This window comes from Lampris incognitus, chromosome 7, assembly GCF_029633865.1.
Source record: "Lampris incognitus isolate fLamInc1 chromosome 7, fLamInc1.hap2, whole genome shotgun sequence".
In the NCBI taxonomy this organism is placed as follows: domain Eukaryota; kingdom Metazoa; phylum Chordata; class Actinopteri; order Lampriformes; family Lampridae; genus Lampris; species Lampris incognitus.
Genome location: NC_079217.1, coordinates 18,579,691 through 18,606,095, shown reverse-complemented (window position 1 = coordinate 18,606,095; position 26,405 = coordinate 18,579,691). Strand labels below are relative to the sequence as shown.

The 26,405-nt window shown below is 43.2% G+C and overlaps 1 protein-coding gene across 1 annotated transcript in view; it reads left to right on the top strand.

Annotated features, from left to right (window-relative positions):
- The window catches only part of sorl1 (sortilin-related receptor, L(DLR class) A repeats containing), a 100,686-nt gene that overhangs the window by 40,874 nt on the left and 33,407 nt on the right, over window positions 1-26,405 (top strand). The window contains exons 7-10 of the mRNA XM_056283232.1: window positions 15,625-15,726; window positions 15,889-16,058; window positions 18,293-18,485; window positions 19,489-19,606. Of these exons, the coding sequence (XP_056139207.1) occupies window positions 15,625-15,726; window positions 15,889-16,058; window positions 18,293-18,485; window positions 19,489-19,606 (583 nt within the window). The remainder of the gene's footprint in view (window positions 1-15,624; window positions 15,727-15,888; window positions 16,059-18,292; window positions 18,486-19,488; window positions 19,607-26,405) is intronic.

The window sequence follows — 26,405 nt, the reverse complement described above, 5'->3', positions numbered from 1 at the left end:
ACAGTTGATATGGTTGTTGATGTCAGATGCCTTGCCATACTTGGTTAACCCATGCATCTAATCATTTACTAGAGCAGACTCTAAATGAGTAAATGTAATCATATTTGTAGTTCAATAACATTTGGGTCCGGTGAACTCGATGAGTCGAATGTGTCTAGTTTAGATGCTGTTTGCCCATTTAGTGGGTCTGTGTTGGTTGTCAGCACGCGTGGTAATAGAGATAAGTTTCTGTGTTGAAACTGAATGTGACTTGCTCTGCAATGCAAACAGCAAGCAGATGGTCTTCTGTTCAGTGCAGGACTGATGAGGTTAAAACAGTACAGTGGAGGTCTGACTCCCTAATGGCCAGTTTGGTCAAAACAAATGACTTAATGGTCAGATACAATCACTCATGTGGTCAAAAAGACACATGGATACCGTAAGTCTTAAATACTCAAGGGGACTGTTCAGTGACCAGCTGTCATCGTGGTGATAGTTCTCTTCCTTTTTTTAGTGACGATTAATACAAGAATTTGTGGTAACCAAAAACATGTCATTTGAACCAAGAATTTGAGAAAAAGAAGTATGTGATTAAAGCTACAATCCTGACAATCATCATTTGGTGATAGTGTTACCAGCACTGATGTTTGACTACACTAAATCCCGGAGATTCATTTGGAATGCAACCGGCGCCAGTTCTGTTGTGTCAGTACATTCCCAGTTGCAAAACAAATAAAGCATGATTAAATTTCAGTTTTAGCTTTTGATGCTGTATTAACTGTTGCTTGGAGTCTTCTGTAAGCTTGGTATGTCATATACGTATTTGCTTGTTGGACAACCTCTTCAAACTTGCTGCTATCTGCCTTATTTTTCTGCATTTGGCTGGTCTTGTGAAGACATAAAATGCCGTGTGCCATGTCAGTATTTCTTGGAAAATCCTACCTGATGATGACTATTAAGAATTTACCACTAAGTACAAAACCATTCATGATTTGGATGTTCAAGATTTAACTTTTTTCTTGCAGCTATCAGAAAGGACATTTGTGGGCACCCGGGTAGCCTAGCAGTCAAGTCAATTTTATTTGTATAGCCCAATATCACAAATTACAAATGTGCCTCAAGGGACTTTACAGCAACACAACATCCTGTCCTTTGGCCCTCGCATCAGATAAGGAACAACTCCCTATAAAAAAAACCCTTTAACAGGGAGAAAAAATAGGAAGAAACCTCAGGGAGAGCAACAGAGGAGGGCTCTCTCCCCCAAGATGGAATAGTGGTCTATTCCGTTGCCTACTAACATGGGGATCGGCGGTTCGAATCCCTGTGTTACCTCCAGCTTGGTCAGGCACCCCTACAGACACAATTGGCCGTGTCTAGGCTACGGGTGAGAAGTCAGATGTGGGTAAGTGTGCTGGTCGCTGCACTAGCGCCTCCTCTGGTTGGTCGGGACGACTGTTTTGGGGGGGGGGCAAACTGGGGGAATGGCGGGATCCTCCCATGTGCTACGTCCTCCTGGTGAAACTTCTCACTGTGAGGTGAAAAGAAGCGCCTGGCGACTCCACATGTATTGGAGGAGGCATGTGGTAGTCTGCAGCCCTCCCCGGATCGCAGAGGGGGTGGAGCAGCGACCGGGATGCCTCGGATGTGTGGGGTAATTGGCCGGGTACAATTGGGGAGAAAAAGGGAGAAACAAAAAGAAGACATTTGTTTGCACGTAAGTCTTCAGGATTGTACAATAGCATTCAGGAAATCCGTGTGTTGAATACACACTATTTGATCCTTAGTTAAACCTGATGTTTCCTCCTTGTGTTCTTTTTTTGCTATTTTATTTTTGGGCTCCACTGTTGGAAGGATGGGATTTGGGGATGGGGTCTGTTGATGAGCCTCGTGTCTGTCCGTCATTCAGGCGTGATATAAAACAAGCTGCTTACCATGACATCTGGTCCAGTCTCAACACGGGAAAGGCTGATGTGTAAGGTAGTGATTAAGGTTTACACTCGTATAGTTAATTTTAGGGTTGGGGATTTAGCTTGTATGTGAAGTCCAGAGCAGTTCATCAAGGAAGTGAAATGTGTGTATGTCTGTGTGTGTGGGGTGGGGTGGGGATGTGGGTGCTCTGTGAAGTTTTAGATAACCAATAAGCTTTGTAGTATCTTCCACCTGAGCTTGAGGAGGCATGAGGGATAACAGCTAGTTCAGTTTAATGATTGTTTATATTGTGTGGCTGTGTGTCTGTTTCAGTAGATGTTTATGGTTGTGTAGGATCTGATTAATATTTTTTGCCCTCTAGATGTTTCACAGTGAAATGGGGCAAAATGCCATACTGGAAAACGATGACAGTACAAACTGACCATCAGTTTTGTTTTTCAAAAAAACCATTGATCCGGTGGATTCATTCAACAACAGGGCAAGATCTCTCCAGCTTTAGAGATTAGCTTTGTTCGCTGTTCTAGTGAATTACCTGCAACCCCCTGTCCCTGATTCCCATCCGAAGAGAACTGAACAGAGTTGTTTGAGCTCAGTCAGAAACGCCTTTAACTACTTTTAGGCTTTACATGAATATGGCTTTGAATGAATATGAAAGAAAATGATGTAAGTTATCCCACCACAAAACAATGTCGGAAATATAACTCTGTGTTACCTAACAGCACAAAAGTACTTGTAGATGTAATATTTGCTCAGCTGAGAGACTGGTTCAGCCTAGTCTCCGTTTCTTTCTGCCCTCCTCTATCTTCTCTGTAATAGGATTAGAATAATGAATATTGCAACCGCTTTTGGCAGGGCCAAGCTGCTTAGGCTAATTAAAGCCAAAGAAATTGAGAGTTTTATCTAACAATAGCCGTTGGGAAGAATAGGGTGATAATAAGACTTTAAAGACCCAAGCCCTTGCTCTCATTGAGAAGACCAAGACAAGATAAGTGGCTTAAGAGATGTAATGGGAGTGTTGATAAGGACTTTCCTCTCTTTCGCTCTATTTATCTGTTTGACATAATTCTGTCCATTAAACATAAATGGTAAATTGACTACATTTTATGTAGCGCTTTTCTAGTCTACTGACCACTGAAAGCGCTTTTTTTCTCCTTTTTTTTTAACAATGTGTGCCTCACATTCACCCATTCACACACACACGTTCATACACTGATGAAGCCATTGACATTCACCCACAAGTGGCTCAGTATAAAGTTTTGTCTTAATGAGATACTTGTGGCCTCTCCTGCTGGCATACAATAGACTGAATGTCAATGTTTGTGCATGAACATAAATTCCATCCATCCATCCATTATCCAAACCACTTATCCTGCTCTCAGGGGTGCGGGGATGCTGGAATCCATCCCAGTAGTCATTGGGTGTGGCATTGGCAGTGGTTAGCATGGTTGCCTCACAACAAGAAGGTCCTGTGTTCGAGCCCCGGGGTAGTCCAACCTTGGGGGTCATCCTGGGTCGTCCTCTGTGTGGCGTTTGCATGTTCTCCCCGTGTCTGCGTGGGTTTCCTCTGGGTGCTCCAGTTTCCTCCCACAGTCTAAAGGCATGTAGGTCAGGTGAATCGGACGTACTAAATTGTCCCTAGGTATGAATGTGTGTGTGTGTGTGTGTGTGGGGGGGGGGGGGCTGTGATGGCCTGCCCGCCTGTCCAGGGTGTCTCCCTGCCTGCCACTCAATGAACATAAATTAAAATAAAATAAATAATAAAATAAAATAAAAAACATAGATTCTCTGCAGTGAAATTGGTGAATATGAAAAGGAAGGGAGATGGAAAAGGCTGCGGAAACATCTCAAATTTATCCAGTTAAAGAGTTGCTGCCTTTCTGGTAGCTTCTGCTGCTGCTGTTGTTTTTTATAGTGTGTGCTCGAGCTGGGTTGTAATACATTTTACTTAAATACATCAACAGGCAGAAGTAAGCTAAAGAGAGCTCAAGTGAATTTTGTTCCCTCTGGCAGCCACTGCTAAGACAAAGTGATGATCAGGTGGGTCGCCACTGTCAAAGAGAAGGGAGGAAATGAGCGGGTTGCAAAAACCACATTTCTGGCACACATTGCCAACCTTATCTGTTCTGGAAAATTACTACAGCCAGCCAGCCCCAAACCATTTCCATCAAGAACCAGGATTCTCACACATATACAACAGTAAATCAACAATACGTTCCACGTTTGATTTTGACCCTTGGGTAAAATCGTGGCATCCTTAGTGCTCAAAATGGTCACCTGTGGAATGGCAGGATCTTATTCATGGAATCATTACAAAAAGAGTTATTTTCCGTCTCAAAAAATGGCACTCAGAAAAATAACAAAAACCAAATCCTGCCTCATTTTTCTCAAAATTTGGACAGATTCTTAAAGTCTCTGGATCAGACACACCACCCCGCTTCCAGCATATATGCATGGTTTGCCACCCAAAGCCACCGCAGACCCAGAAAACCACAAAACATGTCTGTCTTGTGGTTTATTAGTAGATAGACTGCAGTGGCGTGTGTGGTAAAAGGCCCCGTCTTTTTTAGCAATTCTCTCCGAGATTAACGGTCACATGTCAGCTGCTGGCTTGAGAAAGAACACGAGGAGGGAGGAAAAAGGCTCACCACCGATCCTCCATTGGAAACTGCTGTTAAGGATCTTCTGAGAGAAAAACAGCCTTTTAAGGTAACAGTGATGCAGAATCAGGAATCAGGGTATTAATTACTCTTTGAAAATAATCACAGAAACCAATGAAACGAAGCATTTCAAAGATAAATGAATGCTCAACAGAACCAAAGGCCTTGTAAAAATCAACAAATAAGACTGTCATCTTTATAAAGTCACTGTAGTCAATTAAGTCTAATACCAGGCGAATATTATTACATATATATCTGCCCTTCGCAAAGCCAGATTGAGATGTGTCTATAATAGAATCAAGTTTGTTTTTTAATCTCTCAGCAAATATTGATGCTAGTAATTTTCCATCATTGTTAATGAAAGTGATGGGCCTCCAGTTATCTTAAAAACAAGGGATCCTTGTCTGGTTTCAGTATTATTGTGATCAAACCTTGTGTCATTGAGGTTGGAAGAGATCCTAAATCAATTGCTTCCCTAAAAACAAAAGAGAAGAAATTCTGTGAGATCATCCTGGAAAAACTTATAGAACTCACTAGTAAGCCCATCGTTTTCATGTGATGTGTTGTCCTTCAATTTATTGATACCCTTCTTTATTTCATTCATGGTTATTTCTTCGTCACACTTGCTCTTAAAAGCCTCATCAATAAGCGTAACATTTTCTCTAGCCGACTCCAGAAAGGCAGACATATCAGTGGTAGGGCAGGCATTACTTGTATATAAATTACTATAAAACTCAGAAACATATTTAGAAATATCCTTATAATTTGGATTTTCATGGCCGTCTATATTAAGTTTGTGAACAGAAGTAAATTTGCCATTTCTTTTCTCAAGGTTGTAAAAGTATTTTGTTTTCTTTTTACCCTCTTCTAACCATCTCCTCGATCATACAAAAGCCCCCCTGGCCTTTTCTTTGTATATTTCATCCAATTTCAACTGTAAATTAAGTAATCTTTTTTCATGTTCTTCGTCAATATCTTCACAACCTAAAATGTTAATTATTTCTATGATAATTTCCTCTTCCTTTAATCTTTTGTTCTAAGCAATGTCTTTACTCATTGTAATGGCAAACTGTCTCATATTGTATTTCATTAGCTCCCAATATTTCCCCTAAGATTTTTCTAGTTGTGCTTTACTCCAGTGACTAATAATGATGTCCTTGGCTTCCTTTTTAAATATATCGTCATTTAATAAATTGCAGTTGAATTTCCAATAGCCTTTATTGTATTTATTAGAACCAGGACAGCCCAAGTTAACAGATAGAAGAATGGCTTTATGATCAGTAAGAGCTGATGGTTCATTAGAGACTTTGTCCACTTGTCTATCAAGAATGTCTGAAATCAACCCTAAATCAATCCTTGATTGCTTGGATCTATCCTTATTACACCAGGTTTATTCCTTTTTGTTTGGGTACCTAGATCTCCATATCTTAGATCTCTATAACACCAAACCAGAACACATGTTACTGAACTCAGGGTTTGTAATGTTAGGTTTAGTAGGAGGGGGGAACCTATCTAACATTACATCAGACACTGAGTTGAAATCCCCTCCCGGGATAATTTTGATATCTTGGAAAAACATCCTTAATTCAATGTACCTCTTCCTACAATTCCTGAAATAAAGATATGTTATTCAGTTTATAGTTGAATGCATATACATTTCCCAACAAATACCTCTCACTGTTGATGGTTACTGTTAAAAGAGTCCATCTTCCAGAGTGGTGGGTGTTGCTGTTAATGACTTTGCCTTTGAAAGAACCTGTCAATACTGCAACCCCTGCAGAATGGTTGCTATCATAAGATAGCCAGATATAATTACCCCGTTGATCTTCCATAAACTAAAATCAGATAAACATGCATGTGTTTCTTGTAAAAAATAAAAGTCTGCATTGATCCGTTTGCAGTACAGAAAAATAGCTTTGCGTTTCAGTGCATCACGAATACCCCTGACATTAATCGAATATACAGATAAAGACATAAAATAAACACTTAACTTTATAGAGTTTAGTGCAAGTTATACGTAAGTTTTATGCAACTCAGGGTTTACCATCCCATTGTGTATTTAGCTGAATAGACTAACTTTGGTCACTAACTTACCAAAATATAACAAGACGTTACTCCTGAAAAAGGGGGATCAGCTATATTACTATTACCCCTGAAAAGGGAGATGAACAACATGACTTCAAAACAAGAAACTGGTGGAAATAGTAAAAATTAAAAAATCACCTCAAATGTTCTTACGTGGACTCAAGTCTATGTTCCCAGATTTGGTCAGAATACTCTTCCCGTTGATGATCACCTTCACGCCCGCAAAGAACGCCACCTTGCTGTCCTTCCGGGCAGCTTCCACCACTGGCCATAGGTTGCTGTGAGTGTCCACATCAGGGCTTTCTTAAATCTCAGCTTGTGGGTTTTCAAGTACTTACAGTTCTTCGCCCGTTTCCGTATAAGGTCCCGTGTGGTTCTGTTGGTGAACTGGATGATTGTCATTCTGGGTCCTTTGCTCTGCTCCTTGGATCCCAAACGATGAGCGATGTCGATGTTGTTTGATACTTCTGCGCTGAACTCGAGAATGACAGCGCCACAGATTTCTATGACCCACTGCTTGATATTGTCATCTGCCTATTCGGGAATTCCAGCGATGCGTAGATTCCATCTACGACAGTATCTCTGAGCCTCGTTCAGCTTTTATTCCAGTTCCTTTACTTTCTTGTTGTTCTCTGTGAAACTCACTTTCACTGCCTTAATGTCACTTTTTAGGTCGTTAACCTCTTTGAATGCAAAGTCAAGCGATCTTTTCAGAGACTCAAAGCTAACAGTATTATTTTTCACCATATCTTCTAGATTGTCTGACCTCTCATTAATCTTTGCAGTTACAATACTCACTATGTTGTTCTGTAGCTCGAGCAGCGTAGGTTCAGTTTTGGTTTTCTTCATTTCTGGACTTTTTAATGATGTGTCAGGAGCAGGTGAAGGAGCCAGTTATGGGCTTTTAGGCCGTGGGTATGAGTGGTCACTATCGATCGTGTTCATCTCGTCTTCAGAAAGTTCAGAAGCAAAAGCCAGTTGCTGTTTGGCAGATTTCTTTGGTCGGGAGGAATTCCGCTTGATAGCAGAGCCACTGCCGGACATTTCTTTAATTACGGTTAGCTAGCAAGCGAGTCAGTTAACAAGCAGAATTTAGCAGCAGACTAAACTTCGTTCTGAGGTAATTCGAGTAAACAAATAATGTTACTTAATGACGGTATGAATATTATGTTTGAACAATTTCTATGACCAAAGCTATACAAAAAACAAACTTTTGGGCATGGTAACCCCTAAATGTTGCTCAGATGCAATAAAACACAACTGCTCCGGTCGCCATCTTGTGCGCCCCCTCCCACACCAGTACTGGGTGAGGCCGCTGCGAACATGAATTCGCGCTGCCATCCTCCCACACCGGAAGCGGAATAAGTATAAGAGAGAAACTGTTTTTATTATAATAATGATAATAATGATAATAATAAATCACATATATATAGCGCTTTTGTAACAATCAAAGTCGCTTTACAACAAATGGGGTGAAACAAGACAACAGAAACATAGCACAAACATACAGGGGTGGATGGGAAGGGGGGCTATGAGTGGGAGAAGCGGCAGCCACACACGACGCCAGCAGTACTCTCCGACTTACACAGATACAAAAGTTTTATCCCTTTTATTCAATGAAGGTTGACAGGTTAACCTGTTTGCACAACAAAAGAAAAACCTGTTGATTACAACAACTAACAGAAATATCTTTTTATCTCTATCTTGCCGTCAATGTGTCTCCATGGACGTTTTTAGTGTGGAACACCTGTGATAATTTTTTTCCCAAATGAAACAACGAGTGTTGATGCATTTGTACTAAAGTCAAAGAAGGTTGAATCAGTTCATCTGGATACAACATTTATGGACAGATATGTTTCATCACTCATCTAAGTGACCTCTTCAGTCTAAACTGACTGCAGGTATCCCCATCCTTATAAACAATACAGTGGCATAATGACCGAAACCAACGATCGGTTTCATATATAAATATGGGTGCAACCATTAACTGGAGTTTCAATGGCCATATGTACTATTCACAGAGGATTTGGGAATGTTGGCAATCGTAGCATTGTAAGATGGCAATGCTTCTGTCAATAAACATTGTATCGAGGGCGTCTGGCTGGAATGGCGGCCTGTTCCATTTCCTACCAACACAAGGACCGCCGGTTCGAATCCCCATGTTACCTCCAGCTTGGTCGGGCATCCCTACAGACACAATTGGCCGTATCTGCGGGTGGGAAGCCGGATGTGGGTGTGTGTCCTGATCGCTGTACTAGCGCCTCCTCTGGTCAGTGGGAGCGCCTATTCGTGGGGGAGGGGGAACTGGGGGGAATAGCGTGATCCTCCCATGCGCTATGTCCCCCTGGCAAAACTCCTCACTGTCAGGTGAAAAGAAGCGGCTGGTGACTCAATATGTATTTTGAGGAGGCATGTGGTAGTCTACAGTCCTCCCTGGATCGGCAGAGGGGGTGGAGCAGTGACTGGGACGGCTTGGAAGAGTGGGGTAATTGGCCAGTACAATTGGGGAGAATAAACATTGTATCCAACTGATTCAACCTTCTTTGATTTTCTTACCTGGATTATTGAACATGCATCAAGACATTTGTACTCAAGCATTTTCTTTTCTATATCAGTATGTCCTTCTATTTCTGCCTTTGCTTGTCCGTCCAGTTCTTTCTTACTCTCTTAATTTTTCCATTTCTTTCAGTATTGTTGTTGGTTAGTTTCTGTGTCATACCAGTCACCCAGTCCCGAGGAGCACAGTAGATAAATCATTAGGCTCAATAGAAAAAGCTGGAAAAATGCTGCCAGAGACTAGGGATGCTCAGGCAATCAAGGACACACACACACACACACACACACACACACACACACACACACCCACACCAAAACCGGAACATGAAAGCTTCACTTACAGTATGATTTGTGGATATGGAGCTTTGTTCTTTGACTTCCCATCATTCATTCAAATGGCTTTCTTTTACTCCAATTTATAGCCTTCAAAAGTTGGCCTCCTGTTGGTTTTCCTCCCCTGGTAGCTTTTCTCCTCTCACCTCTCCATCTTTCTTTGTTCACTTCCCATGGTGGCCTATATCTTTCTCTGCGTCTCTCTTTAACTCCTCCATTAATCTTGCCCTGCTTCTGTTTCTCTGGCTTTTCTCTATTTTTCTCTCACCTTATCATTATCTGTCTCTTTCCATCTGTCTCCTGTCTTTCTCTCTCTCTCTCTCTCTCTCTCTCTCTCTCTCTCTCTCTCTCTCTCTCTCTCTCTCTCTCTCTCTCTCTCTCTCTCTCTCTCTTATTTGTCCTTGTTGTTCAGATATTCTAATACTATGTACTATGTTTGTTTGCACGCGTGTGTTTGTGTGTGTGTGTGTGTGTGTGTGTGTGTGTGTGTGAGAGAGAGAGATGCATGGCAGTCACTCTTCATGTCAGTACAAATGCTGCTAATAACTCTCAGTGGCTAATGGGCAGCTTGCACATTTTCGTATCAGTCAGAATCAGTCATTTTTATGATCAAACAAAGCACATGCCCAAGCATTAATCTTGTGGGCAGTGGTGCCTAGGTATTTTGACAAATAACATAACATCACAATATAAGTAGTACATGGAAAGCATGGTCTCCATGTAGGGAATATGGGCAGTGTAAGGTGGATTATACTGTTCTTGTTATTGTGCTGAGCCATGTTAAACTGACCAATATGACATCTTGTTGGAAGCCCACTCTTACGGCTGAAAGGAGTCAGTGAGCTCAAGTCTTACATTAGAAAGCATTATGCTGACACTTCAAGTGGTGAAAGGCGTAAACTTAGAGTGCAGTAATAAATAGCATGGTTGTAAATGACAACACGGCTATAGATTGCATAATAATGCAATGCTGCTAAGTTCTAGTTGTTGGTGTCAAGCAGTAGTGCAATACATCCTGTGTGTGTGTGTATACCAGGTTTTTCTAATGCATTAGGACAGACAAACCTGAAACAACCTACCATGTGAGGACATTTTATGGGTCCCCATGAGGAAAAGGGTCTATTTTAGGGCTAGGACTTGCTTTTAGGGTTAAAGTTAGAATTTGGATTAGGTTAAGGTCGGGGTACGGATTAAGGTTAGGCATATAGTTGTGATGGTTAAGGTTAGGGTTAAGGGCCAGGGGGCGTCCGGGTAGCATAGCAGTCTATTCCATTGCTTACCAACATGGGAATTGCCGGTTCGAATCCCTGTGTTACCTCTGGCTTGATCGGGCGTCCCTACGGACACAATTGGCCGTGTATGCGGGTGGGGAGCCGGATGTGGGTATGTGTCCCGGTCGCTGCACTAGTACCTCCTCTGGTCTGTCAGGGCGCCTGTTCAGGGGGGCTAGCGTAATCCTCCCACGTGCTACGTCCCCCTGGTGAAACTCCTCACTGTCAGGTGAAAAGAAGCAGATGGTGACTCCGCATATATATATTGGAGGTGGTATGTGGTAGTCTGCAGCCCCCTGCGGCTCGGTGGAGGGGGTGGAGCAGTGACTGAGACAGCTCAGAAGAGTAGGGTAATTAGCTGGTTACAATTGGGGAGAAAAAGGAGGGGGCAAAAAGGGTTAAGGGCTAGGGAATGAATGTAGTCAATGAGCAGTCCCCACAAGTATAGGGAGACATGGTGTGTGTGTGTGTGTGTGTGTGTGTGTGTGTGTGTGTGTGTGAGTACGCATGCATCTGTGTGTGGTTTGTGCTGATTTTAAATCCCTCAGCAAGGGGGGTCTTCGCTAATCCTGGATGATGCAATGAAGCTGATTAGCTGTCTTTGTGTTTGAACTGAGTCCAATAACATTACAGATCACTCTCACTGGCATCCCCACCCTTCAGCCATGATGTAAATTGTTCATATATTGGAGAGAAAATGTACTATAAAGGTGGGGAACTGACAGAACAGAGAGTAGCCGGAAGGCAGAGCAGATAACTTTATCATGAAGTAGGTTGATTTTGCTCTAGATAGAGGAGACGTCAGAGAGGGTTAAAGGGATTTTAGAGAAGATAGTGACAGATTGTTTTATTATTTTTGTTAGCTAAAACCCAGTGATCTGCACACATCGTAATAGTAGGACATAGTAGGTTAGATTGCAAGGACAGCAAACGGAGTGTAGTGTAACTAACTGTAGTAGAAAATGGATGGTAACTATTTCCCTTTTTCAAGTAATAATGATATCAGACACTGTAAGGAATGATATGCCCGTCAGACGTGGAGGTTAGTAATATGGTCAGGATGCATGTCCTACTCTACATAAGATATGGAAGGAAGACAGAGAATATTTTTTTGTGTAGTGCATTAATTTATTAATCAAATCATTAACAAATAGATACAGAGACAAGAGATTACCACAGGTTGTTGATACCCCATCAGGGACACCATTAGCACCACAGTCAACTGTTTTCATGGAATAAAGTTAAAATGAATAGCACAAAAAAACATATCTCATGAATAAACTAGTTTCCTGACAAATCCTTAATGCTTCCTGTGAGCTGCAAAACAGTCATTCTATGTAATTGCATGTGCTCTGCAGCCAGCAACACAGCAGGAAAAAAAAAGACTTCAGAAACCCCACCCGTGCAGACATGCAGAGAGGTTGGTGTGGAGTCCCACAGGCGTCACAGAGAAGAAAAAAGGTTGATTCTGTACCCCTGGTTTTGAAATCGATGCCCCATCGTTTCATAATCTGTGCTCTCGAGTTAACAGTCTGCTCAAATTGAGAATCTGTACCCCCCCATACAATAATCTATGCCTTCATTTTGCAGCCCAATTCCGTGAGCAAGATGCGTAAGACATTGACGTTTTGCTAGCCACAATACACTGGAACATGCTTATTTGGCAAGATAATCTGCCACTTCCCCTTCCCTTACTGTGAATAAGCAAACTGTTGCTCAAGGAATTGGACTGCAAAACCAAGGGCACGGGTTATTAAACTGCGTGTTACGTTCGAGGTGCGTAGCAACTGCATCCCAAAATAATTAAGATATAGCCCATAGAGACAGTGAACAGCCAGTCATAACCAAGTATGATGCAACAATAACCATACAAAACACTGACATGAAACATTAATTTCTATGATAGAGACTTAAATAAGTAGGCTGGCTAAATACTGCTTGCTTTTAGCTATCCTGATAGAAAATTTACAGGAATGACAGGAACTGATACAGGAAACATGTGACTGTTGCATGTTGGCTTTGATACAGGAAACATTACTGGCATAAATGGCAAATGACAACAAGAACTCAAAATTACATTTCATATACGCATTTAGCGGTGACTTTTAGAAGAGAGTCAGCAATCAGAAAATAAATTCTACTGTTACCAGGATGCATCGCAGATCACTACATAGTAATCACATCATGGCCAAGGATGCAAGTCATGTAAAGTGCATATGGTGTGAGACATGGGTAAATGTATTTCAGTATTGTGTCTCAGTAAGGGCACAATAGTAATAGTTGACACCAACAATAGTAACAAATGATCTCGCCTGAAGCCAGTTTAAGAGACGATTTAAAGATTGAGGAAGAACAGGAAGAGTGATGTTTTTCTGTCCTTTCTTAAGAAAGTAAGTGAGTAAGTAGCTCTGATGGAAACCAGGAGTTTGCTCCACCATTGTGGGGACAGATGAGAGAAAAGTCTGGACCTAGCTTGTCACTTTTGTTCTGGGCACAGATAGTAGCTTGCCAGAGAGAGGTAGAATGCAGAGGGCAAGTAGGAATGTGCATGTTAGGGCAACCGGGTAGCATAGTGGTCTGTTCTGTTGCCTACCGACACAGGGATCGGTGGTTCAAATCCCCATGTTACTTCCGGCTTGATCGGGCGTCCCTCCAGACACAGTTGGCCGTGTTTGCGGCAGGTAGGAAGCCGGATGTAGTATGTGTCCTGGTCGCTGCACTAGCGCCTCCTCTGGTCGGTCAGGGTACCTGTTCAGGGGGAGGGGGAACTGGGGGGGGAATAGCGTGATCCTCCCACGCACTGTGTCCCCCCTGGTGAAACTTCTCACTGTCAGGTGAAAAGAAGCGGCTGGCGACTCCACATGTATCGGAGGAGACATGTGGTAGTCTGCAGCCCTCCCTGGATCGGCAGAGGGGGTGGAGCAGCGACCGGGGCGGCTCGGAAGAATGGGATAATTGGCCAATTACAATTAGGGAGAAAAAGGGGAGAAAATCCCCAAAAAAGGAATGAACACGTTAAGATGGATTTGCAGGTAAGTCAGTATAGTTCCTTGAACTTGGAACAAAAAGGTTTGGTGTTCAAGGCAGCAAATTAGTGCAACGGGGCCCCGCAAATATACAAGAGACAGGCATTGCAAGGCATGGTATGACCTCATGAATGTAGTAGTCACATTTGGGTCTGACATTTGAATCTACAATGTAGGCCATTTCTCTGCAAAATAAGTTCCCTGTGTGGTTCTCTTTCTTTCTGTGTCTCTCTATCACTGTCTTGTTCTCTCTTTCTGTCTCTGATATCATTATTCCATTTGTCCTGTTTAGATTGATAGTCAGATTGGCAGATGCTCTCTCTCTCTCTCTCTCTCTCTCTCTCTCTCTCTCTCTCTCTCTCTCTCTCTCTCTCTCTCTCTCTCTCTCTCTCTCTCTCTCTCTCTCTCTCTCTCTCTCTCTCTCTCTCTCTCTCTCTCTCTCACACACACACACACACACACACACACTAGGAGCTGACATTGTTATGTAAAGGCAGTGGGAGGTTGCCTTAGTCTGATGGCACACCATTCACTGTACACACACACATACATGCATAGATACACACTATTGTGCCCGACAGGAAGCATTGTGAACTTAATAAATTCTGTCTGTGTCTAGATTTATAAATGTGGGATAATAAATCAGTGAAATCTCATTAGGATATTACATTCCACAAGATAACAGTCTCCTGCAACTGTACGGGGCAACTGCTGTCTGCAGCAATTCTCTACATGGGGTAACACTGTCCTTTATCCAATACATACAGCTCCTCAGGGGGTCCTAACATAATATATGTGAGGAAAAAATATTGTTTTTATTATTTTTTTTTTGATGAATATTCTTTTCATAATAAAAAAAAATAGCCCCTAGGGTTTGCGTAACTGGTAATCAAGTAAACTACCATGGAAAAGCTATATAGTAAGTGCCATTTCATGTCAGCATTTGCCATTCTGCACACCTGCATTTTACTTTTTTTAAAGGCATTTTTCTGTTTCTGGAATTGTTTACCAAAACGCTTGAGAATGTCCGCTCCACAATCCTATGTAGCACATGGTAATGTGTCAAAAATGAAAAGGGAATGAATAATAATATAGCAAGAAGCAGCAGCACGGTACGCAGTGGTTAGCGCAGTTGCCTCACAGATAGAAGGTCTTGGGTTCAAGCCCCAGGGTTGTCCAACCTTGGGGGGGTCATCCCGGGTTGTCCTCTGTGTGGAGTTTGCATGTTCTCCCTGTGTCTGCATGGGTTTCCTCCGGGTGCTCCGGTTTCCTCCCACAGTCCAAAGACATGTACTAGGTCAGGTGAATCAGCCATACTAAATTGTCCCTAGGTGTGAATGTGTGTGTGTGTGTGTGTGTGTGTGTGTGTGTGTGTGTGTGTGTGTGTGTGTGTGTGTGTGTGTGTGTGTGTGTGTGTGTGTGTGTGTGTGTGTGTGTGTGTGTGTGTGTGTGTGTGTGTATGTTGGCCCTGTGATGGCCTGGCGGCCTGTCCAGGGTGTCTCCCCGCCTGCCGCCCAGTGACTGCTGGGATAGGCTCCAGCATCCCCACGGCCCTGAGAGCAGGATAAGCGGTTTGGGTAATGGACGGAATTCAATTATTAATGTATCATTCAGTTATGAGTAAACAGGCTTTGCTTTCATTTGTTAGTTTTAACTTTGGCCTGCATGGAAACCACATTTTATGATATGTTGTTAGATGCACTGTCTCTTGAAATGTTGACTTGTTTTGAATGATGACAACTTAATTGAACTGCTCTATATCTGTCTATGCCCTTTCTCTCTTTCCAGAAACTATTTGGCAGCCACGAGCCCTCATCTGTTCAGCTCTGGGTCTCATACAACCGCCAGCCAATGAAAGCTGCCCAGTTTATGACCCGACATCCAATCACAGTGAGCCACCTTTGCATGGGCTAGAGTATAGATCCAGTAATTGAGTATTCTCCAGAGAGATTGCAAGGAAGATTGTGATCAAAACAGACCGCAGATCGATAGTCCGAGGATTAATCCTTATCTTCCTCTCTGTCCCTCTCTTCTCCTCCCCCCTATCTGTAGGAATACTACATCGCGGATGCTTCGGAGGACCAGGTGTTTGTATGTGTGAACCATGTGAACAATGTCACACACCTCTACATCTCAGACACACAGGGCTTATCTTTCTCTCTGTCCCTGGAGAATGTGCTGTATTATAGCCCTGAGGGCTCTGGCAGCAATACACTTATCAGGTAATACACACACACACACACACACACACACACACACACACACACACACACACACACACACACACACACACACACACACACACACACACACACACACACAGTCTTTATCTTACATTTAACAAGTGCCTGTTGGACTAGGAAAGAAACACCTGTTGTCACCAGCCAACTTTACCTCTATCACACCATCAGCAGGAAACCACTAAATGTTGTACGGGTATTTTATCACAGCAGTGTTGTCAAAAGTCCCCGTCTATGTCTCTCCGAAGTTGCTTAACACCAGAAGTTATACACCCTCTGGTTACGTGCGTAGTAGAAATGAATAATGCTGCATGCATTAAAGTTGCTGCAAGTAAAAAGAAAAAGTGGCAAGAGTTGTGTTACTGATCAGGGAAACCTGTTTGCCATGCTCTACTTGTTTGACTGATCACAAAATGCTCTACTACACCCGCTTAAAGGAGAAAAAAAAAGGCGCCCACTAAAAAAAGTTCAGGGTCCAGGCCTATGTAAACATAACAACCCTAGATGGCAAAGTGAGTGGTACTGCAGGGTTATGGATACTTAAGATAGTTGTGGAGACATTAGTACAATATGATATTCAGCAGCAATTTACCAGAAAGATACCACAAAATTTCCCTGTCTGGAAGAGACTTCATGTGACACGGTCAAGAAAACAATAGAACCATGCCCATGTCAACTTGTCATCATCTCCAGCTCCTCTGTTATTATTAGAAATAAACCTCAGCATATATCTATATACATATCTTTCTGAGTTCCTGAACCAGGAGGTAGGTTGTGTTGATGCAGTCACTCTGGTGTAACCCTATGGTTAATATACTGTATAGGACAGCGCCCTCCTGCTGAGCCCCCTGTATTAATTGGCTGTGAATCCCTGTGTATTTTTATTGTTTTTTTGTTTTTTTTGTTTGTTTGCTCATATGGTATTGGTTAGCACAGAAAACTCTTATTTGCACATTCAAATCAAATCAAATGTCTTTATTTCGAACATGCAAAATAAAAAAAGACCAAGCATGAATAATAAAAAAAAAACAACAAATGATAAAAATAAAACCAAAAGAATTCAACAGAAGTAATTCTCACTAGAGAATCCAACAAATATTATATGTTCAAAAAGGAGAAAGAGAAGTTATTACTTATAATGTCCTGCCCCCTCTCTAATGCTCAATTAATAAACCTAAATAATAAATTTAGTTTTTCACACATCAGACTATGTCATTCTCAATATCTATCTCACAACGACTCAAAAAAAAATAAACAAAAAACCAAAACAAAACAATAACAATGATTTCCAAAAACAGCAATAACAGCATCCACATTGTTATGAACTGTTGTTGAACATTGTTGAAACTGGACGGTATGTTAATCTAAAAGAAGAAAAGCAGATTTGTCTAGGGTGCTGTCTAAATGATATAAAGTTGCATTTTGTTTTCTGCTGTCCTTTTTATTGTGAACTGTTCGATGCTTTGTTTAGTCAGATAAAAATAGATATTGATTCTGTAAATATGGATGCTGCACAAAGACTGAGTTGGCTGTTCACATATGAAACAGTTATCTGCAGAAAGCCTGGGAGAAGAGGAAAAAAGGCTCTTTTATCGAGATAATCTGTAGATATGTAACAGTTCTTTATGTGATCAGCTCATTTGGGAATTTTTTGTTTCATTTTTATTTTGTTTGCTTTTTTCTTTTCCTTTTTTCAACATGCTTTGTATATGCAATACCGGAATATGTATGTAAGTTCTGTAAATAGTGGTGTCATGTAATCCCAAATGGGATGGGCCAAATGTTTGGCATGACACAGAAATAAACGTAAATATATAAATTAATAATGAATTATAGGATTCTTACAACATAGTAACAGCTAGCGATGATGCAGTACTTTAGTAATACTTATAATAATAAAGAAAAATACAGTCTTTACCAGTACGAGATAACTGACCCTTTAGTGTTAAATTTACCAATAATGCAATTAAATTTGGGGTAATGATGACCTGGATGGATAGTTACTGTTAGCTTCAAATAAATTGCTGGTAAATGTTAGTTACTCTTATTTCAGAAGTACAATTTACAAGTGACCACTATTTGCATGTTCTTCCAAAATTTTGCTTGACTTAATAAAAGTGCTTCCGCCTAACTGGGAATTTACCCTCTGCTATAGCCTGTATACAAAGCTCTTTGTCCTGGTAACAAAACAAGTTTTGTCTGTTTCTGTGTTCCAGGTACTTTGCCAATGAACCTTTTGCTGACCTGCACCGTGTGGAAGGGCTGCGTGGCGTCTTCATTGCCACACTCATTAATGGTTCAGTCAGTGAAGACAACATGCGCTCTGTCATCACTTTTGACAAAGGGGGCACCTGGGAGCTGCTTCAGCCCCCTGCTGCTGACAGCCTGGGAGGAACAATAGACTGCCAGGTAGACTGGTTCACGAACCACAGATGACCTTGTTTATTGACTGATTTAGCCGAATGTTGTAATAGATCAGATTAACTTTATTGCTCCCCTGACGTCCGGGTGGCGTAGCGGTGTATTCCGTTGCCTACCAACATGGTGATCACCGGTGCAAATCCCCGTGTGTCCCTACATCCCCGGAATCCCCGGGTGTCCCTACAGACACAATTGGCCGTGTCTCCGGGTGGGAAGCCGGATGTGGGTGTGTGTCCTGGTTGCTGCACTAGCGCTTCCTGGCTTGGCAGAGGGCATAGAGCAGCGACTGAGACATCTCGGAAGAGTGGGGTAATTGGCCAAGTACAATTCGGGGAAAGGGGGGGGTAAAAAAAAAAATTGATCCGCAGACATGAAAATTTAGGTGCTACAGCAGCAGAAATAATTAAAAGAAGAATAAAAGAAGAGATGCAAGAGAATTAAAACGAGCATACAACTAAAACTAAGAGTATCATAAAAGTGCAGGATTGGTCCACTGTTTGGAATCTGGACAAGCCACATTGAGTAAATTCTTTGTGCCAAGCACTTTCTGTTCAACAAATGACATGTCAAAGTCACCCAGCAGACTCATGAACAACATTAATGGCCAGTGTTAGTTGGGAACATTCAGACAAAACACCTGTCGCTGCTACCAGTTGTCGACGAACTCACCACAAAATAAGTGATAGCATTAAAACATGGAGAGTTTATAATGAGCTAATGCGGATACTTTTTAATATACCACATTCTTGATATTGCGGTATTTGAAAAAAAATTACAACGATATTCAAAAACTGACCAAACTCCATGTGGAGTTGTAACCCATAGAACATGGTTTCGTTTGGTGTCGCAGGGGATATGTTTTGTATAGTAAGTTAAGATGAGGAAATGATGATGATGCACAATGCTGCTCTTGTGAACACAATCTACTTCTAGAGTTACTCCTCAGAATACTCTGTATACGTTGTACTTACTACTCTCCTCTCTTCTCTAGCTCTCTAAAGGCTGCTCTCTCCACCTTGCCCAACGATGGAGCCAACTGTTAAACATCCAGCTGAGGAGAATGCCCATCTTGTCCAAGGAGTCTGCACCAGGACTCATCATGGCCACAGGTGGGCACAAATGGCAATAACAAAAATAGAAAAGAAAAGGGCATCCGGGTGGCGTGGCGGTCTATTCCGTTGCCTATCAACACGGGGATCGCCGGATCGAATCCCGGCGTTACCTCCGCTGTGGTCGGGCGTCCCTACAGACAAAATTGGCCGTGTCTGCGGGTGGGAAGCCAGATGTGGGTATGTGTCCTGGTCACTGCACTAGTATCTTTTCTGGTCTGTCGGGGCGCGTGTTCAGAGGGGGAGGTGGAACTGGAGGGAATAGCGTGATCCTCCCACGTGCTACCTTCCCCTGGCAAAACTCCTCACTGTCAGGTGAAAAGAAGCGGCTGGCGACTTCACATGTATCAGAGGAGGCATGTGGTAGTTTGCAGCCCTCCCCGGATCAGCAGAGGGGTTGGAGCAGCAACGGGGACGGCTCGAAAGAGTTGGGTAATTGGCCCGATACAGTTTGGGGGGGGGGACACCCCCAAAAAAATAGAACAGAAAAGAAAAACAAAATTCCAGAAATATGTGCTATAAGCACTATGGTTTCAGGATAGGAGTACCATCAATACTGAAATGACTAGTGTGCTTGGGCTGCCATCTGTAGGAGAACAGTCATTAGCAGAGTTGATGTCATGTGAGCTTAATCTTTTGATGCAACTTTCATATAACTCAATACATGACACACAAAACCGGGGCCCTCACAGGAAACTAATGTGGCCAGACAAAGCTACAAGTCTTCCTTTGCGGATGAGCTGCTTTCTGTTTACAAAAGCTAACTTCCTGTATTACCCATAGCACAAGTCATCAAAATGTTCTCCACAGACAAGTTGCCAAGTGTGTGCGTGCATGCCTGTGCGCGCGTGTGTGTGTGTCTGTGTGTGTTTGTGTGTGTGTGTGTGTGTGTGTGTGTGTGTGTGTGTTTTGCTACTCAAAAGTTAAGCAACCCAAAAATTAAACCACCAGACGTAGTAGAAAATCTTTTTTAAAATTGGAGGTCTTCACAGAAAAAAATACTTTATGTAATGATTTGGAGCTTGTCTATGTGTGCATGCTTATTAGCTTTTTTAAATTTTTTTTATCTTATTTGGTGTTTGGATAAAAGATCTGAAGTGGTGTTTCTCTGCATGATTTTTCCCAGTTGGTACAAACTATTGATTTGCTGATACTTTCTTGTGTCCAAGAGGAGGGTGCTTCTCCAGTGCCCAGCCAATCCCTCTTATTAAATTCTTTATAGCTAATGGGCACTGAGAGAGAGAGAGAGCGAGAGGGAGAGAGGGAGAGCGAGAGAGAGGCGGGGATTGTGTAAGCGAGCAGAGTTTGCTATGTTATTGCTTTCAAACAGATGTGCAAATTACTGCTTTATTGCCAAACCCACGTTCACAGGCACAAGCACGGGCTCTCTCTCTCTCTCTCTCTCTCTCTCTCTCTCTCTCTCTCTCTCTCTCTTTCTCTCTCGCTCTCTCTCTATCACATAGAGCAGCAGTTGTTTAAATCGACATCACGGCAGTGTGTTTTTCAGGATATTTGTAGCTGTCTTGTGAGTCTTGGTGCTTGTTCAGAGCTGTTGACAGTCATTAGATGTTTACTTAGAGTTAGGGCATAGTTGAGATTTGCTGCATCGCTTGGCCCATTAAAAGAGAGCTGTGCTCATATTACTCTCCCCTCTTGTAGTTATCATCCTTGAAAAGAGTTTTGAAAAACACGATCACTGATACTGGATGTATGTATGCATCCAACGGCATTATCGTCGAAGCCATGTACTCGCATTACTGGTTCAACTGATCACTCAGTAGCATTGTGGTTTCATCACTAATCTAAGTGACCTCTTCGGTCTCGACTGACTGCGGGTATTCCCACCCTTATAAACAATACAGTGGCGTAACAACTGAAACAACGATTGGTTTCATACACAAATTACCGTGACCAACGAGCTGACAACGTCCCCACTGACACAGCGGCCGGGGAAGAGGGGAAATCCCACATTAACCAGGCCCTGGATAAGTGTGGTTATCCTAACCGGGTGTTTGTCAAGCCAGGAAATAACCCAAACAGTACACCAGCCAATCGAAGAGAGGAGAAGGACAGCAGCTGCCTAAGCACAAACAGTGGTGATTCTGTATGTGGCGAGAGTGTCGCAAAAGCTATTTTCCGAACAACGCGTCTCAGTTGCTTTCAAACCCCAAAACACACTGCACCAGAAATTGGTCCACCCCGAGGATCAGGTCCCCCGGCACAAACAGAGCAATATAGTGTACGCTGTTAAGTGCCAGGAGGATTGCCGTGACATGTGTATCGGAGAAATCAAACAGATATTGGCCAAAAGAATGGCACCACACAGGAGAACTAACATGTCAGGCCAGGACTCCACAGTCTACACCCACCTACAGCCCAGTGGCCACTCTTTCAAGGATGAGGATGTGCACATCCTTGATAGGGAGGAATGCACATGGCCATTGTAACTCTAGTTAATGGTCACAGTAATTTGCATATGAAACCAATAGTTTTTGGTCGTAATGCCACTGTATTGTTTATAAGGGTGGTGATACCTGCAGTCAGTTGAAACTGAAGCGGTCACTTGGGTGATGAAATGTTTCTCTCTCAATAACGTTGTATCCAGATGAACTCATTCAACTTTTCTTTTTTTTTGGGGACCCCCCCCCCTTTTTCTCCCCAATCCCCAATTGTATCTGGCCAATTACCCCACCCTTCCGAACCATCCCGGATGCTCCTCCACCCCCTCTGCTGATCCGGGGAGGGAGGGCTGCAGACTACCACATGCCTCCTCCGATACATGTGGAATCGCCAGTTGCTGACAGTGAGGAGTTTCGCCAAGGGGACGATAGCGGTTGGGAGGATCACGCTATTCCCCCCAGTTCCCCCTCCCCCTTGAACAGGCACCCCGACCAACCAGAGGAGGCGCTAGTGCCGCGACCAGGACACATACCCACATCTGGCTTCCCACCCGCAGACACAGCCAATTGTGTCTGTAGGGGCATCCCTGATTCAACTTTCTATGATTGTGGCATTGTCCTTGAATTCTCGTGTGTGCTGCTAATTGGTGGGTGACTGGATGCTAAATGGAGGGATGTTTTAAAGAGGATACCATTTTTTTTGAGTTGGACCTATCCTAGAGCATTGCAATGTGCAGCAATGTGCCGCAACACAACTCCCATCATTATTAATGTTATTCAGAGCAGTGCAGCATCAGAAACAAAACTCCGGTACATACCCGGCGTGCAGTACATCATCTTCACCTCAACAGGAGATTAATATCACAGACCTGAGCTTTCTCCTCCCCTGCTCCCTGTCTCTTTTTCCACACCCCTGTTTTATTTAATGTGATCAACTTGAGTTCCGCATCTCCTCCATCGACACCTCCCCTTCTCTAATAGACACCTCCCCTTCTCTAATAGACACCTCCCCTTCTCTAATAGTAGTGGTAGAACTCTCTTTGCCCCAGTCTGTCTCTTTTTCTGCTTCTCTAACCTGATGATATAAAAACCTGGTGAAATGCAGCTCATGCAACTCAGGCTTCCTCTCATTAAGAGGCAGTACAGGAAGGAAGTGCCATTTGTTTAATAATATTTTTGTGTTAATGACCATGCTGGCTCATCCAGTGACCAAGCACCTCATGAGGAGGCAGGAAAAACAGAACGAGTGATGAAATGCAATTCAAATTGAATGAGTCCTATTGCAACGTTAATCACGCGTTTGGTCGTGTGTGTGTGTGTGTGTGTGTGTGTGTGTGTGTGTGTGTGTGTGTGTGTGTGTGTGTGTGTGTGTGTGTGTGTCTGTCTGTCCATGGCTAATCTCACATATTACTGGACCTACAGCCTAATAGTTTTTGTGCACAGTTAAGACTGTATGATGAAGAACCTCTCATGGTTGCAGTGATTCAAAACCTTTGAAAAACATTTGTTCTCACTACCGCCAGTCCCTCTCTTCACTCACTCTGTAGTTTGCTTGACCACTGCTGCACTCTCTCTCTCTCTCTCTCTCTCTCTCTCTCTCTCTCTCTCTCTCTCTCTCTCTCTCTCTCTCTCTCTCTCTCTCTCTCTCTCTCTCTCTGCACTGCATGCGGGAAGGTTGGGTGCGTCAGCGTGAGTGAGGGCGTTGAATGAGCTTGAGCGTGTTTTTTGGCTTAATTCACTTATTCTCTACTGCTTTCACTTTTCTTTTCTTTTCTTTTCTTCTCTACATGGTAATGTGAGGGAAGTTTAATTTTACTTTGTCGTTGGTGCTTGGGAAGTGACTGGAGTGGCTGGTGGGAGGTTGGCGGTGTGCAATATGGCGTCCCTCCCCGGCGAGGGCTCGCCTCCCCTGTCTATCAGACACGGGGTTAGAGTCGTGGTAGACCCGCGGTACACTGTGGAACAGGTTCTCCTGGCTGCAGGAGAACAGGTCGGTTATGAGAACATCACCTACGGCTCTCGGATGAATAAAGCCGTGGTGGCTTTTCTCCGAGAGGAGCGTTTAGTTCACCTGTTGGTGGAGAGGGGCCTGGTGCTAGACGATTTGTTTGTAGCCGTCCCGCCATTGTTTGTGCCGTCGACACGTGTTACCGTGTCAGGCGTACCTCCATTTATCCCGAACGAGCTCATTGAGAAAGAACTGGGTCGTTTCGGGAAGTTTGCTGGCGGGTTCAGAACAGTCCGTCTGGGTTGTGGCGACGCCAGACTGCAGCATGTTAACTCCCTGCGGAGACAGGCCTTCATGTATTTAAATGATCCCTCAGAACATCTACAAGTATCATTTAAGGTCAAATACGAACACGGCATCTACACTTTGTACGCGAGTTCTGGCAGCATGAAGTGTTTTGAGTGCGGCGATGTCGGCCACAAACGCTCATCCTGCCCGCACAGGGAGCCCACAGCGGGCAGCAGTACAGGCGAGCCACAGCCTAACGGCGCCGCAGAGGGCGGTAGCCCGCAAACAGCGCAGCAGGCGGCAGGAGACACCGTAACCGGTGATCCGCAACCTGGTACGGAAGGAAATGTAACAACTGAGCAGGACAGCAATACTGTAAATGATGGTAATTTGAGTGGTACTGAAGCACAGGATGCGGATGTATGCAGAGACGAAGGACAGACAGAACCAGCGGGAGACAGTCACCCAGCCGAGGCTGAGAGTCAGGTCTCTGCAACAGGTGAGTCACACTGTGAAAACGCTGGAAATGAAGATGAGGACATGTTAGAGGATGATAGCCTATCTCAGTTTGCTGATATTGTGTCGCAAGATGATCAGCAGTCATACTCATTGAAAGAGATTAATGATTTCCTTGACGAAACCTATGGCAGACAGTCTGTGGATGTAACAGATTTCTTCTCGGATGTGGACAGGTTTGTTAGTTCTGTTATGAAAATTAGAAAAACAGCTGGATATGAAGAGCTCAGTAAGCAGAAGAGGTTTCGTCTGAAGAAGATTCTGACGAAACTCAGGAAAGAAAAGCGAGGAAAGGTTTCTTTACATGTACAAAACTGAAATATATGTGATACACAAAAGGTGTTTTTTTTTCTCTCTTGGAATGTTTTCACTGTCTTATCCTTCCTTTTCTCTCTTCTTTTAATGGACGGTTTGCGAGTAGGGAGTCTAAATATTAATGGAGGACGGGATAGAGTTAAGCGAGGTGTGGTAGCTGAGCTGATTAGAGCTAAGAACATAGATGTGCTCTTCCTACAGGAAACACACAGCTCTGCAGACAACGAGATAGAGTGGGGAATGAGTTGGGCAGGCCAGGCTTTTTTGAGCCATGGTACCAACTTTAGTGCAGGTGTAGCTGTTCTCTTCTCGCAGCGCCTCCTTTTGACAAATGTTTTGACATGTGAAGTTGAGCAGGGCAGGATCCAGGTAGTTCAGGCAACAATCCAAGAAATACCTTTTGTGTTTATAAATGTGTATGCTTATAATACAGGCACTGATCGCTTGAGATTGTTTAGCAAACTGAGGGATAAACTCAAACAATTTAATAGTGGCTCAATCATAGTGGTGGGAGGAGACTGGAATTGCACTACACACCCTACAGTTGACAGAAACTCAGAAGAGCCCCATCCACCGTCAGCTTCTTTTCTGTCCACTGTGGTTGCAGAAAACGACCTTACGGATGTTTGGAGGACACTTAATCCAACAGTTAGGCAGTACACATGGGTAAAAGCTGCGGAGGGTAGTGTGAGGGCAGCCAGGTTGGACAGGATTTACCTCAATCAAACATACAGCAACAGGTTGATTAAGTCCACGATATCACCTGTGGGATTTTCAGATCACCATTTAGTAGTGGCAGATTTTTCTTTACAAGTTCAATTTCGACACTGTTCCCACTGGCACTTCGATGTGCGGCTAACGCAGGATAAAGCCTTCTTTCAGTTCTTCTCTGACTTCTGGAGTCATTGGAGGCTGAGGAAGAGGGATTTTGAGAGCTTAGCTCGATGGTGGGAGGTAGGAAAAACACAAATTAGGATTTTCTGTCAGCAATACAAACACCACACTCTCGGTGTGGAGAAACTTTGTCTTGATGAATTAGAGAGAGAAATTAGGATATTAGAAAGCGAAGTAATTATTGGACATGATGGTGACAGCAGCACTTTGGAAAGTAGGAGGAAGGCTTTAGGTAGGTTCCTACATGAGAGAGCAAAGGGCGCTTTAATCAGGACCCGACTTGCCACCATCAAAGACATAGATGCTCCAACTTCTTTTTTCTTTAACCTCGAGAAGAAAATTAGAAAGAACAATGTGATGATGCACCTCAAACTTCCCAGTGGGGCAACAACAACTGATCCATCAGAGATGAGGAAGTTGGCCATAGACTTCTACAGCA